This window comes from Ooceraea biroi, chromosome 1, assembly GCF_003672135.1.
Source record: "Ooceraea biroi isolate clonal line C1 chromosome 1, Obir_v5.4, whole genome shotgun sequence".
NCBI lineage: Eukaryota > Metazoa > Arthropoda > Insecta > Hymenoptera > Formicidae > Ooceraea > Ooceraea biroi.
The window spans coordinates 17,053,888-17,068,883 of NC_039506.1; the positions used below are offsets into that span (position 1 = coordinate 17,053,888).

The following is a 14,996-nucleotide window of genomic DNA, read 5'->3' on the forward strand; positions in this document are numbered from 1 at the left end:
CTTTCACCGATCGGATCGGGTCGGGGAGTGATGGTTCGCCGGGAGTGGATGGAACGCGATGGCAGGCGGGGCGATGAGGATCGCGCGCTCTTAAACGCGGATGTTTCCGCGTTCTCTGGTCCGGGATAGCAGCGGGAAGGAGCGGAAGAAAAAGAAGGAAGTCGAGAGGGTAAAGCGACTTTATCGCGCTGCAGGGGGGAGCGTCGATCGCGCGCGCGCACCTTGCAATTCAGAGGCTTCCCAAATAACTCCGGGCGAGATTATGATCAAAGGAGAGGCCTCCGCTCGCGCGAGATCGTTTAAGGAACTTTCGGGCTCAGGCTCCGAGTTTTACGGAGAATTACGACTTAGCGCGCGCGCGCGCGCGCGGGAGCGGACGGCCGGGCTTTGTAGGTAAGTAACGGCTTCTTCTCCCCTTCACCGGTGGCAGAAAGCAGCCGCGGAAATGTAATTTGCCCTGCGAACGATTCCGCGCGCGCGGCGGGGAAGGTGCGTTTCGCAGATGCTCCCGGATGGAATCGCACGCATACACACACGTGTGAAGCAATAATGACGTCACGAGGAGCTTCCCTCGAAGAGGATCCGCTCGAGCGGACCAGGCGCGTGTTCGTGAATCGCCCTCGTCGGAGGGTGGTTCTCCTTTTTTAATATACTTTATCGTGTTTGCGATTAGATTAGATTGAATTTTAAATTAGCGCAGACAGAGCAAACGCTTATCGCGTATGTTGCGCGAACCCGACGCGGATTTTACGTGAAAAATCATACTCCGACATGAAATCGGCATTTCTCGCGTTCGCGCGCTGGAACGGAATTTTGGCGCGTCGCGCAGCGTAATGGCGAAAGTATAATACGACCAGACACGTGCAAGGATCGATTCATTTAATCAGAAAGACTGCCATTTGGCGGACGGCCAAATAGAAAAGCCATGAAATGTACGTAACCCCCGACATGCCTCCCCCACCACTCTCTCCTCCGCCACTCTTGTCTCACCGAATCCCCCGCGGAATGCGGTAAGGGGAGCGGGCCTTTAATAATTCATCAAGACTCCTATGTAAAATTAGCGCTGTTAGTATTGAATAAATTTGAATGCGCCGCGGTATTGTAACGTCCTCCATCGTTCTCTGCATTATTCTAATTAGCTATAGAGATATACGCGCATATAACGTGGCATAAATAATTGAAAATGCGAGAGGGCAAGAGGCGTTTATGCAGATACAGCGGGACACGCGCGCTCACTCGCTCGCACCTCGTTCACCCCCGTCGAATATTATTTTCGATGATGATTTCAGCGCACATTAGTCGGCAAATCAGGCAAGTCGGGGTGCAATGTAACATTTATTATAATATCAATAATATCGAAATTGCGCGAAGGAGCCGCCGAGGACCTGAATTTATGCACGCTCATACAGGAGCATTAATAGCGCGTTAATAAATGAAATGATTATTATTCGACGCACCCACCCTCCTCCTGCGGAACCGTCGTTCCCTCTCCCTTCCTCTCGCGTTTACACGCGTCGCGTATGCAATTCTCCGCAAGCGTATTACAGATGGGCAATAAATACCGGCGCGGCGTGTGATCCGGCGGATAATCAATAATCGGCGCGGAAACACATCGCGCGACACGCGCCGCGACGAAAGTCGGCCGGGATAATCGACTCGCCGGTATTCTCTTGGGGTGCACGTCGAGAGGAAAAGGGGAAAGGGGTAATCAACGCGTGTCCGAGGGCGGAAAAAAGCTGGATGCCATGCGACCGTGCGCGTGACATTGTCACGACATCATCGGCGAACGCGAACGAACGAATCGAACGCTTTTCGATGTCCGATTTATTGCGGGGATCAAATCGACGCTTGACGATTGACAGAACGCGACCCGTGCGCGCGTACCGGAAACCATGCTTGCTTTCGTGTATCCAAGTGCGAATTTTTGTACGCCTGTATCCCTCGCAGCGGGATATGTGTGGCGAATGAAAGCGCTCCGAGGTTTGCAGCGATGCGTAATAATTTGTAACAAGTTGTTTAATCGGCAATAAATAATAACCAATATGAAATATAATAAATGCTTTAATTTACAATAATATATTTAATAGCATGTAATGTAATATAATTTAATTAAAGAGAGAGAGAAATACAATTGTGAATCGCGATAATAAAGAAATACAGTCATGAAATTGTAAGAAAGGGGACACATTTATCGTTCTCGGATGGAGAAGACCAGCGGTAGCTCGAGGCATGAATATCTTTAAAAATCGTGCTTTTTACGTTCCCAATCTTTTTTCCTAACCAGGAGCCAGGGAGAGCCGCGGTGAAGTAGCGCATTAGTCACAGCTCGCCGGAGCTCGCGGGAGGAATTTTCGCCAGCAGGTTCGTTCTCTCTCCGCCGCGAAAAGTTTGACCGATCGGCCGGCAGCCAGCAACGGTCGTTCGTTAACCCGCGCCGGGACTTTGAAATACCGCGGTTTCCTGTTTTTCCTGTGCACGGCACACATTTCGCGCCGCGTCGACTTATTTCGCGCTGGGGCCGAGCGCGCGCGCTCACCCCTCGCCCTCTTCTCCTCCCCCGCCATTGTGGAAATAGTTCCTCGCGCGCGATGCACCCCTGCCGCCCCCGCTTCTCAAACCTCAGGTCCGCTTTATTTCCTTTTTCTATCCTTTTATTCTGTTTTATTCGCTGCACCCTCTGCCCCGCCGCCCTCTCCGGCCGCTCGCTTTTCAAGGCCGGATATCCTTCTCTCACGAGCGAGTTACTAGTCGAGCCTCTCGCTCGCTTCGCTCGCTTTCCGCTTTTCCCGTCGTCACGCTCCCGGCTCCGTCGTTGCTGTTGCCTGGCTTTTCCTTTCTTCCGAAGCCACCCCGCTGGCGCCCCGCCATTTAGGCGAACATCCTCGATAATAAATCCCAGCCGGGTGATTTACGAAGTATCCCTCCGCGAGCGGCCGCCTTCCGGAGCGCAGCCCTTCCCCCATCTGCCCCCGGGCGTGCAGTTTGAAAATTAATAACGCCGACGGGCGATAAGCGCTGGTAACGCGGCTTTTATGACGCCGCGATTGCGGAATTAAATATCGCGGCCAGCGATGTTCAACGCGATCGACATCGTCTGCACTCGCATATAATCGATATTATTCCAGTCCGCCCTTTCGATCGCGCCCTTTATTCCTCGTGCACGTGGAATTCTTCGATGCACACGTGGGATGCCATAGCACCCGACGCAAATTAGCTGTACCTTAATGGATTCGGAACGCAGTCGAAATAATTATAACAACTGGCGGCCGGGCACCACCCTCTCGTCTCTGTCCGCGCCTAAATAGCATCGGATATCCCGGATAAAATATTCCAACAGCGAAGGGGTTTTTTTTCAGGGGATGTTATTCATCAGCTCGGCAAAATGCGACTTCGCATCGCCAGTCCGCGTCGCCCGTATGCTGATTACATCACAGGAGGTGGGAGGAGGGGAAGATTAATGAAAGGATTAATATTATGCATACGCCTTTCGTTAAATGTCGCCGTGAAAGGCGCGCGGTAATACGCCAGGTGGAAAATGACGTCGTCTGGCTTTTACAGGCCGGACGCGAGAGAATCGTGATATCGAAAGGGGATGTGACATGATCTCGTGCATTACAAATAGAAATTGTTACGACAGTCGGCGCGAAGATAATGCAGCACACGTACACATACAAGCGCAATGGCACGGAAACGAGAAGCTGCAACGACGCCGAGCCGAGCGCCGAGCTTCCGCGCTGCGAAATTCGCTCGGGAACGGGGTAACTTCCGATGACCGAAACTTTTATTCGAAATTACCACTGCCGTGCAGCTTCCGTGTCGTCGACGTCGATGTCGATATCGGGATAATCTCACGCAAACGTGTCATTTTCCCGCACGACCGTGCGCTTCGAATACCAACCCTCGCGACGGCGAATCGGGATTACCATTCTGATGAAAATCATCTCGAGTGATGTTATGTCATTCCAGAGTCCGCCTCGTTGCGATGCGATCTGTCGAGCGTGTAGCCGGGGGTGGAGCACTCCGTATCGGCGCGTTGAATGCCTCCATGACGCTCGATGCATCGAAATAACCGGCATTCCACTCCGTTCGTTCTCCGGTATCAATGATCGGGATAAAGCGCACCGCAGAACTTTTGCAACGGCACAATTCTACCGCATCGCGGCGAGATCACCGGCGGCGGAATCGCGCTCTAAGCAAAAGGCAGGCAGCAACCATGAAAAAAATCCCTCCGAGGGAACAATATGGCATCCGAAAATACGTCCGGTCGGCCGGCCGGCAGCGTTTCCATTCACTGCAATCGCGTCGCGACGCCCGAATGGAGTGGACGTAACCCTGTCAACATAGGGCGTAAACGCAGCAAGCAAGGCGCCATCGCGCGCGTCCGGACGTGCGAGCCACGCTTCGGAGCTTCCGGTTGTCTGGAGTCACCGATTGTTAGCGTGCATTCCGCGCGGCGGACGTTGAAGCCGGTTCTTTTTCCTATTTCACTATCTTTCTCTTTTTTTTCTGTTTTCCTCTTTCTTCATCCTCCCTTCGTGCTTCATCCCCTTTTTTCGTTTTGTACATTCCTCCGTCTCGATCTCTGCGGTAGCCCACGGGCAACACGGACGCGGATGACATCTCGACGGAGGACGACGAGAGCGAAGTGGAGAAGTGCGCTTCTTCGATTCTCGCCGCGCGCTCTTCTTGCGTCACGGAGAGGGTGGAGGGCAACGGGAGCCACCGGCGGCGACTGTAATTGCAGTTTCCTTTTATTTTGAGCCGCACAACGCTCGCGGAATACTACCGCTTTATCCGCTGCTTTATAAACTTCCCCGCGTCTTCTCGGCCAAGCGATATGAAACTCAAGCCGTGGCTGGCCGCGCGGCCGCAACGCGCTCGCTCCGGCGACGCCGGCGAAAGAATTTTAAGTTTCCATCCGGCAAAGTTGCACCTCAGCGGAATTTCAATATTTTCCGTCCGTAATGGACCGTTACCGCACGCATTACGCCCCATTACAAGTACGCGGTGCACCGTAACCGGAACTGCAGCACCTCTGCAGTTTCTTCCTCGAGCATGCTCGCAAAATCGCGGATGGCTCTCGGTAGCGCGATGTACTCTTCTAGTTTTAATCAACGACTGAAGCATCTCGGACAAGCATCGCGGACACTAAGGGAAAGCGTGCGTCCTACGGAGGTTCCTCCTTTATAAGTGAATCTTCTTTTAATTTTTAAGATCCTTTTACCTCGGCCGCACGTCCGTTTTAATCTTCACGACGCGGCGAGGGGCCGTCCTCTAGCTTCTAATTCAAACTTTCGCCGCTCGTTTCAGCGACGCGGTTATACACACGGAGTATACACGCGGAGTTGTCCGTGAGCCATTGGGAGTTCGCGCACTCCCGTAATTTGTTTCACTGTCAGCGCGACGCGCGGTGTAAAGTCACCCCCCTCCCCCTGGCACGTGGGGTGAGCGCGCGCGGCGCGTCTGATGCCAGGGCGATCGTAATCCATCCGTTCGTCCACTCACCCGTCCGTTTAACGATCGGATAAAAATTTAATGCTCCACGTAGCGCGCCGGTAATCGAAGTAGATAAGAGTCAGCGTTACACTCTGCAAAACGGTCCCGCGCTAACTTTACAATCGTCCTACTTTGCCGTAATCGCCGTTTAAATCATAACAAGGACGCCGCTATGCGCTGGCGAGCGTATTGCATGCCGAAGGATGTCCGCTAACGTGCATCATTAAAATCTCATTCGGCCGTATCGCCAGTTGGTTCGCCGTGCGTTTATTTGCTCGGTGAATCGGCGCCGCGAGCCCTTGACCAACTTGCAAAGGAACGTCGTCGGAAAATCTCCAGTAGCTTCAGTCGCCGTTCCCGGAGAGCGACCCTCTGCGAACCCTTTCGCGCCAGGGCGCTTCTTCTTCTTCTTCTTTGCAGCTCTTTGTGTTTCACGACGCATGCAATCTCCTCTTCCCTCTACTCGTAAAAATTTCACCGCGGCAGTTTCATCCCCCGTGTACTTTCGCCCGAGTTACATCACATCCGCCATCTTTCATCCGATTCATTTGCATACTTCCGGGGCCGGGGAGAGCGCTCGAAATTTCACCAACGTACGCAACGCACGTCACGCGGCCGCGTTACACGCGCGCGGAGTCCATCGTTGGTTCCTGATATACACGGGGATTTTGGGGACGGTGGGGAAAAGGGCACGGGGGATGACGGCGGGGGTGCACATACGCCGGCTTTGATTTTCAGCCCACGACACGCTACTGCCAATTATTCAGCGTACACGTTCGGCCCATTGTGAATCTGTCGAGAGATGGAGGTCGATTACTGCATCCGAAGTGGAGCCGTTATGTCAATTTGCATAATGCATCGATTAAATAAACGGGTTGCGGTCCTGTCCGATGTCGTAGAGCACGACGGTGGCGGCGGAGGTGGAGGTGGTGGCGCAGGGTGCGCACCCCCGCCGCAAAACAACTATTGACGCGGCGGGATTTTCGACGCCGTTCACGTCCCCCGCGTGCGTCAAAATTAATACGACCCCCTCCCATCCCCTTCTCCTCCATCCGATTTTTTTTCCTGTCCTTTCTGCGCCACGTATATACGCGCGACGTGCTCGTAACAATTATGAGCTCGTCGGTGTTATTGCGGTGTCGTTACGGTGTCGCGTACGAATCGCCCTTCGCCCTTTAATTGAGGGGTTGCGAGCACGCGCGGAATCCCGTGGCGTGCCCTTTTACGTTGCGCTCCGTAAATCGGGACGCGTCATTTGTCTACCTCGCGTATCGGCCCGTAATGCTCGAAATATATATCGGGTTACCGAACAAATCCACTCGTCCCTCTCGGCCACCCTCTAGTCTTGCTCTATTTAGTTTCGTGTTTAATGCGCTATTTGTCCAAGCCGCTGTTGCATGATAATTGCGGCACGAGCCGGCGCGACATGTTTCCGCCGACGCAATAATTCCAGACGACATCACATCGGCAAACCGTCACGAATCGTACAATTATTGCGCGCTTGCCGGTGGTTATTGGTACACGCGGTAAGCGCCGTCCGCGCAGCACGCGGTGTCTCATGAAACACACGGCGATAATGAAGCGAACAACCCCCCGGGGTTGTCGGGGACATTTTTCCGCGGCGGAAGTAATAGAAATTATTTAGAAACAATTCTGACAAATAATTGGGATCTCCGTGCCCAAACGCCCAATCGAGAGGGTAAATGTAAAATAGAGAGAACGGCTCCGCTGGCCCTTTCAGTTTCAATCAGCTGGTTACCTTCGCCGGGAGTGCGCTATGATTTTTGCCAGCGACGTGACACCCGCGCTCGCGAAACTTCGTCTGCAAAACTGGTCTTGTTAATTAATCCAATTATTCGGCGTTTATTTAAGCGGTTTATTATAGTGTCTGTCAAAGTTGCCCGTGTATACTCAACCACCAATGGCGGTGAAGGGAAAGGTGTTTTATCTGCGATTGCAGGGCGCGTAGGAAACCCATAGGGAATGTAGAAAACATCTATCGCAACGTTTTCCGTGCTCCACTTCGCGCGAAACGTTCAACTAAACAATAACTATTTCGAGCATGGTCGCGTTACAGTTTATTTTATTTTCGAGCTTCGTGTATCGTGTGCCGTGTGTCACGTCATTAATATCTTCTTGCTCCTGATGGATGTCGAAATGTGACCGAGTTTCTCGAACTGAATTTTCGATGAGAATTTCATTAAGACCAATCTTTATACACGGAAAATCGATGTAAAAAACTATTTCGGTGCAAGCGCACAAATATTTTTGCGTTAAAAATATCGCTGGGAAACATCGCAAATAGTTTCCTCGTTCGAGGAGAGCGCGGCGCGGCGGATAACTTGACGTTAAACGTGCCGGCGCGCGTACGACCGATAATGATAACGAAACTTCGGCGAGGAAATGTAAAGACTGCGGGGATGGACGGGGGAGAAAGATCGTACAACGAGGACGAGAAAGATCCGAGAGCCAATTATTTGTTTCCCCAATTCCATCAGCGAGCGCAAACGAACAAACGAAGGGGTGGGACGAATTCCACCCTCTGCCACTGCGACTCCACATTATTCTCTCTACTAGGCCTCTCTGCGCGGAAAGGAAAACTCATCCCCTTCCCTCCCCTTCCCACCCTCTCCCACGCGTTCTTCCGCAGTTCACCCCAAGTTTTTCATTCACTTACGTGGCTCGTCGACGTCGCCGAGCAGAACTTCCGCCACGACGAAACGGGTCAGCAAGCTCATCAGCAAAAGCATCCTCCCCATTGTGCGGGATCCTTGCTCTCTTCCACCCTCGGCGTCGGGAATGGTGCAGATATCGTCCTCCTTCAAAATCCCCGTGCTCAAGTGGCGGCCGACGCGGCTGATAACTTTCGACGAGAGAGAGAGACGAATCCCGTGGACGGCAAGAAAGCGGAGGAGGAAGCGGAGATGAAGGAAGCAGAGAAGAAGGAGGAGGAAGAGGATGATGATGAGGAGGTGCAGGAAGGCCAGAGATCCGTCAGGTCATCCAGACAATCACGGACACGGCGGGCGCGTCCCCCGTCGATCACGAGGGCAACGCGAGGGGACGGATGACGGTGAGATCCGTCGCGTCGATTTGACCCGCAGCTGACGGACCCTGCCCCCCTCCTCCCCGGTGTCTTCCCCGCAGCCTATTTTCACGGCGACCTCCGATAAAACTCGGCGTCCGATATACACTTTTAACGGTAACGAGCGAGGTGGATGGGGGCACGACCTGCGCTTTGAGAGGAGGCTTAAGTGCAGTTCGCGGAGCACGCGAGGCACTCTCTTGTTCTCTCTCTCTCTCGCTCCCTCTTTTGTTCTCTATCTCTTTCTCTCTGCTGCCTTCTCTGCTACTGCTGCTGCTGCTGTTGTTGCTGATAGACAACCGACGTAAAACTGAGGATTATAAGTAAGTCGCGTAACTCCTTAAGGGCTGCCGCACGATTACGCGCGTTATTTATGCGCGCAAAGTTCAGCCACATCGTCGTTTAACGGGGTTGCTCGATCGCGTAATTGCACGTCCTCGCACGGTCGATTGGCGGCCGCTTCATACACGACTGGATCGCACGCCGTCATCGCCCGCCGGCAATAATGACGTAATGATGTTTGCGAGAACGTGAACGGGACGGAAAAATCGATAAGTTCAGCTGAACTCGTGCCGTCGGCTGCGATAACGTCGGACGTTAATGCCCACCCCGCTACGTAGACGCATTCGCCGTCGGGTCTCGGGGATGCTTTGCGTCGCACCAGTCTGCTTCGGCACCGGGATTACCGCCTGCCTTGGTCGTTACGCATTTTTCACCCCCTCGCGAATTTCACCTTGCCGCGCTCACGGCAAGTGCACTTTCAGAGGAGAAAAGAGTTCTGCTAAAGTGGAAAATGATCGAGATCAGCGAATTAATTAATCAATCCGAGGCGATCTCGAGGTGCACAAAGGTCATCGACGGTTGTCGACCGTCGCGGGGTGAAAAGTCGCTTATCCGCGCGTTACATCACCCGTCCATTCGCAGGGATCCATTTCCGTCTCCGTCGAAACGGAGACTTAGCAACGCGGTTCCGTTTTTGGCAGATTGTGCTTCGAGTCAGCGGTCGACGGTGTCGTGCCAAGTACAACCTCTCTCTCCTTTTCTCTTTCTCTCTCTCTCTCTCTCTATCTGAAGAAAGAAGACGTGTACAATACTGCGCGGGGGTGGTCCACTTTCACGAATGCACTGGTCACTAGAGTCGATCGTCTCGATCGAGGTCGATCGGTCGGTTACACAATCAGCTGACCGACGATTCGGGTCACTCGCGCGAGGAATCGGCGACCGGATCAGAGCTGCCGGTCGCCCAGGGAGAGGTCCAACCGATCGACCGATCTTCGGGGTACGCGCACCCTCACTCAAGATAGAAGGCGCGCTCACTGCTGCGTTGCGGCAGGCCTACTGACGGGACCGTCGGAGCTTTCGGCTCGGCTCGGCGCGACTCGTGCGCGTCCGTCACCCTCCGGCGCGGCGGCCGCTTAAAAGCGCTCGGCGATCACTTTTCATCCCCCGTCCGCGTCCTGCTAACGCCGCGTGCGCACTTCGATGCGAATGTTGCGAAAACGGCCGCGCGAGCGACATGGAACGGAGCAAGCGGGGTCACTTATATTTGTGATAAAATAAAGATAGCATTGTACAGAAGTACATAAAAGGGAGGAAGTGAATCCGGCGAATGATGGTTAAAGTTAGTACTTATGTTAGTAGAGCAGAAACAGCGAAAAATGTGATATGGGTAAATAAAAACACGACAAGGCAAGACAAGTATTACGGAATGTCTGATGAAACAAAAATGAGGTCAGAGAAATGATAGAATACAATGAATCTGATGAAACAAACTGAAAAATATTGGGGAGGAATTTGGGGATAGAATAGCAAGAGAACGAGACAGATGAAAGAGAAATGAGTAAATAAATAAATATGTAAATCAAATACCAGATTCAAGAGAGCCGCTGCAGTTGCATACCTTCTTTCTCTCTATTTCTTTCTCTCGGAGTTCGGCGTTACACGAACAGTTTTTCGTCATTTAATGCCGAAAGGGAAGTTACCGCGCACATGTGGCGTACGTGTGGACAGAGATGTACACCACGCGAAGTACAAAGCATTTCGTAAAGCTCTTTGTGTTTCGGACAAATTGCAATTACACGGCTAGTACCGTCGAAATGACGTGGTCGCGCTCCGGCGTCTGATCAACCACGTGCGCAACCACTTCGCGTGCCCCAATCGACCGAAACTGAGTTTATCGCAACTTGTGCACCGTGCAAATTTCGGAACAAAATGAAAATTCCCAAAAAAGAAAGAGAGAGAGAGAGAAAGGGAATGCCACGCGGAGCAAATTCTGAGCGAAAAGCTCAGAACAAAAGTTAATCCAATATTAGGAATTAAGTAATATGACACTTTGAGTGACAGTATCCTATTCAAGGCAGTTTTCATATTCTACGAATTCACGTAATTCTACATATATTTAATAATCTCAGATTTCTGCGACTCACTGTTACATCGTTGATTGAAAGAAGATCAGATTGCCATAAATATTGGATGAGACAACGTAAAAAAATGGAACACGATATCATCGCAGAATGCAGAATGTATGTATGCGCTTTATCGAGCGCGCGCAATGAACGAGCGGATATTTTTGTCTGGATAATTATGATGGAGCATTAAATCGATGGCGGAGAATTAATGTGGACGATGTAATACGGAATTCAACACAGTCACGATACCGCCGTGTCCTCTTTCAACTTTCCTGCCAATTAATCCCTCACGTCCACGCACGTCCCGATGCATCCAGATTTTTTTACATGCGTTCGGCGTCACGGCGGAATGTACCAATTCAAGAAAAACGAGCATCCCGCGATGCGATAAAAGAGCGGGCATTAAAATGGCAAAAATCGAATTACAAAACAAGCCGGATTTCATTTGCTCACCCCGGCGGCCAGTGAAAGTGATTTACGTGGACATCGGCTAACCGAAAAACAAAAAGCACCACACATACACGTGCATCCGCGTCGAAATACACCACATCGACGGCATTTGAAATTCGAGAATGTCAAAATGGTGAATTGGCAAAATGCAAAATGTTGATTTTTCGAGAGAGTGCCTTTCGTAATTACGTGAAAATGCCCAGGAAAAGTCTGTACGCGTTGAGAGCGCTGCATGACGTTTCTCTCGAATTGACGAATTCGGGAGTCGCTTTGTTACGCTTTTTCTCAAAAGATATTTTCCTCTTTTGTTCGTAACGACACGACGATGTCTGCAAGCTGGCAATAGCGTTTAGCGAGCTATTCGTACACGAGACACGCATTGAATAGGCACGCTGGCACCGCGTTTATCGTAATTACGACGTGTTCGCTAAGAGCGCAGGTGCGCAATAAGATACTCGGGGACGAAAGTTGCATCCGCAACGAGTTTCCGGGACGGCATTGTAGAAGGATGGCGTTCATTACACTCGCCGGAATCAGGAATGACAATCAGACCCGGGACGCCTCAGTAGTCGTCTTAATAGAAATATTGTTATTTATTTTATTAAACGCATACAAGCGTCCGCCAGCATCATTCTTGACTCAGACGCGACAATCTTAGAGATATTTTTTACGTTAGTTTTAATTAACAACAGCGTAGAAGCTAGGAAAATAAATGCACTATGAATATTATACAATAGTAACACTATTGAAAGGATTACGTCCGCAACTGTACCGTGGGAGATCAGTCCTTGCCGAGTCTCGTCAACTTCAGATACGTGCCCTCGCTTGCCGTAAGCAGGAACAGCCGCGGCTGGTCGCCGTATTTGAACGTAGACTTCTCGCACACGTCCACCTTGAAGTTCTTCAGGATCTCTATTATGCCGACCTTGGTCTGTTGCACTGCGAAACGGGCACCTGGAAGCATGTCATCCAGTAAGTACCAATACTCGAATTCTTCTCGTTTCGCCCTTTTAGCCTTTTTTGAACAAGACTAGCGGACACCAAACTGGGGAATTTCAGGTCCAAAAAAATTAAAATACTTTTTAAAATATGAGATATAAAAATGAGATTGAAGATATAATTATACTGTCATATAATATTTCAATTATTTCAATGCAGATAAGGTCTAATTGTGTGAAGTGTAACGTCTCCATCTTCAACAGGATGCTGCCATTACCGATGCAATTCCTGGATCCGTCTCCGAATCCCAGGTAGGGCACCGAGTTTCCCAAGTCCCCGTCGTTCTTCATGAACCGCTCGGGATCAAAGACGTGCGGGTCAGGGTAGAATGTAGGGTCAAGGTGGAGCGAGTACACCGGTATCCAGATCGACTGTCCCTTCGGGATGTGCACCTGCGTCCCGGAGAAGGTGTAGTCCTCGAGCGACTCTCTCATGAGGTGAGTCACTGCCGGGTACTTCCTCAAGCTCTCTGTATCAGAGAAATAAAACAAAAAAATCAACTTTCCGCCGTTTAATTGAACTGCTGGACTTTCTCTCCAAATTATTGATACAGTATTCTTTCTATATAATTATACACTAATAATGCTCACCTTTGAAAACCGCTTCAAGGTAATCCATCTTTTTCAAGTTGTCGTATTCCATGTCACCGTTGGTCTCCTCAACCGCCTCTGTGATCTCCGTCCTGAGCCTTTCCTGCATGTGCGGGTTCAAGGCCAGCTCGTACAGCAGGTGGCTCATCACGTTCGACGATGTGAAGAAACCTGCGATGAAGAACGCGACTGCCTGTGCCACGATCAGCTTGTCTGTCACTTCTGCAAGGAGCGAAATGCACTACTGTCAGATTTGCACTTAAAACCACTTACGAACCGGCAATCTTATAGTTTACCTAGTTCAGGAAGTTGCTCCGGATTTTTCTTGAGGTCCGTGAGTATATCCATAAAGTCGTGCCTGATGATGTTGTGCTTCACTCTGTAGTCGATCGTCTTGGTGACCATCGTCATGAAGTACTCGATGATGTCGTGGTCGAGCAAGAAGTTGCCAACGATGTCAAAGAGCCACGGCCAGTTCCTCACGAACTCCTTCATCCGCACCTTCAGTCTCGGCTTCATCATCTTCTTGCCCATCTCCAGGAACTCGCACTTGTCATTGCCTAACGCCTTCATATCAATCCCGAAGATGCAGGTGCCTATCACGTCCGCGGTAAACTTGGACGTGATCGCGGGACAGTCGATAATCTTCTCCTGCGCTACCAGGCGATCCAAGTACTGCCCGAAGTTATTCGCGCACTGTTTCAGGAGATAGAACATGTTCTTCAGCTTGCCGGACGAGAAGGTTGGCGAGAGCTTGGCTCTGAGCGGTCGCCATCGCTGCGCCTCGATCCTGAAGAGATTGGAAGCGAATACGTCTACCTGGATGAACAACACGATTAACATTAGAATTTTATTTCTAAAATGTAAATGTGCGTGCGTGCGTAATTTCATGGATGTTCTTGAAAAATACACTTATATAGAAATGATCCATTAAAATATAAGCAAAAATGCATTTAATTACAGAAATTCGAGAGAAATACGTGTTCTTTATCTATATCCCGTTCATTTTACTACGCATTGTTTCAATGTTTAAATCTCAAGCAGACACGCGTGGAAGTGTGCCCAACTTCCTACTTATCGTATTATTTTAAGTAGAATCTAATTGGTTTCCACACTTGTCCCACATTTGTCCACACAGTGTGCAACTTGCTGATAACGAAACGTCGTAATGAGATGCAAATAGCGTGCTTAGTAATCGCTTTGTGTAACGAGATAGAAAAAAATAAAATTATAGCAGAAAACATTAAAACGAAACATTATTCAGCAATGATAATATTCAAAGTAAACAAGTGCGATATCACACTCCGAGTACTGACCGTGTCACGTGCAAATGTACCGCGATTGGCGAAGACGGAAAAGTCTTTGATGAGGATGTCCTTTATGAACGCGGGATCCTTCACCACCAGGATGGGATTAACCCCCGAGTAGACCCCTATCAGCGGCTCACTCTTGTATTCGTTGTAGACTTTCTTCAGGAATTCCACCACCGAAGTCTTGTTGAAGAAGATCCCGCCAAAGTTGCCGACGAGGGGCAACGGCGTTGGTCCCTTCACACCGCGAGCCTTCCAGTAGTTGTACTTCACCCTGATGAAATAATATACGGCCAGGAGGAGCGTGATGATCCCGAGCAAAATGTTGTAAGCCATGGTGAATAGCTGTTAATTGTTAATCACAACTGCGTCAAACTACGATTTGACTCGTTGTCCTCATTCGGTTCTCGTCCGATTTTCGTCCGGTGAGCAATCTCGCTCGACTGCGCGTCACGAATGTTATAGTTAGATTTTAAGCCGAGTCATTATCAAATATCGTCAGAAAAATGTAAGTGTGACTTATCAGCGCGTTATCGTCGAACTCGTTTGCGTTTTTGCGCTGTTAATAACTGCGTTCCAGTGCTGTTATATTATTTGTTTGAGATGGAATAAATTATGCGAATTCGCGGACAGTTTGCGTAATCTCTCGCTTGTGACG

General features: G+C 50.4%; 2 protein-coding genes across 2 annotated transcripts in view; both read right to left on the reverse strand.

The window, feature by feature from the left end:
- Positions 1–9,931, reverse strand: part of LOC105274945 (hemicentin-2) — a 29,489-nt gene extending 19,558 nt beyond the window's left edge. The window contains exon 1 of the mRNA XM_011331443.3: positions 8,174–9,931. Within this exon, the coding sequence (XP_011329745.1) occupies positions 8,174–8,255 (82 nt within the window). The 5' untranslated portion in view covers positions 8,256–9,931. The remainder of the gene's footprint in view (positions 1–8,173) is intronic.
- A 2,077-nt stretch (positions 9,932–12,008) lies between these two features.
- On the reverse strand, positions 12,009–14,958 carry LOC105274946 (cytochrome P450 6A1). Its single transcript, XM_011331444.3, has 5 exons — positions 14,345–14,958; positions 13,325–13,847; positions 13,029–13,250; positions 12,656–12,907; positions 12,009–12,393 (listed from the first exon to the last, which is right to left on the reverse strand). The coding sequence occupies exons 1-5, from the start codon at positions 14,672–14,674 to the stop codon at positions 12,221–12,223; spliced, it is 1,500 nt and encodes a 499-aa protein (XP_011329746.2). The 5' UTR covers positions 14,675–14,958; the 3' UTR covers positions 12,009–12,220.
- Positions 14,959–14,996: the final 38 nt, after the last annotated feature.

Coding starts and splice junctions, on each gene's coding strand:
- LOC105274946 (XM_011331444.3), bottom strand. CDS start 14,674: ATGGCTTACAACATTTTGCTCGGGATCATCACGCTCCTCCTGGCCGTA. Junction 13,848..14,344: donor GTACATTTGCACGTGACACG/GTCAGTACTCGG, acceptor TTGTTCATCCAG/GTAGACGTATTCGCTTCCAA. Junction 13,251..13,324: donor GGAGCAACTTCCTGAACTAG/GTAAACTATAAG, acceptor CGCTCCTTGCAG/AAGTGACAGACAAGCTGATC.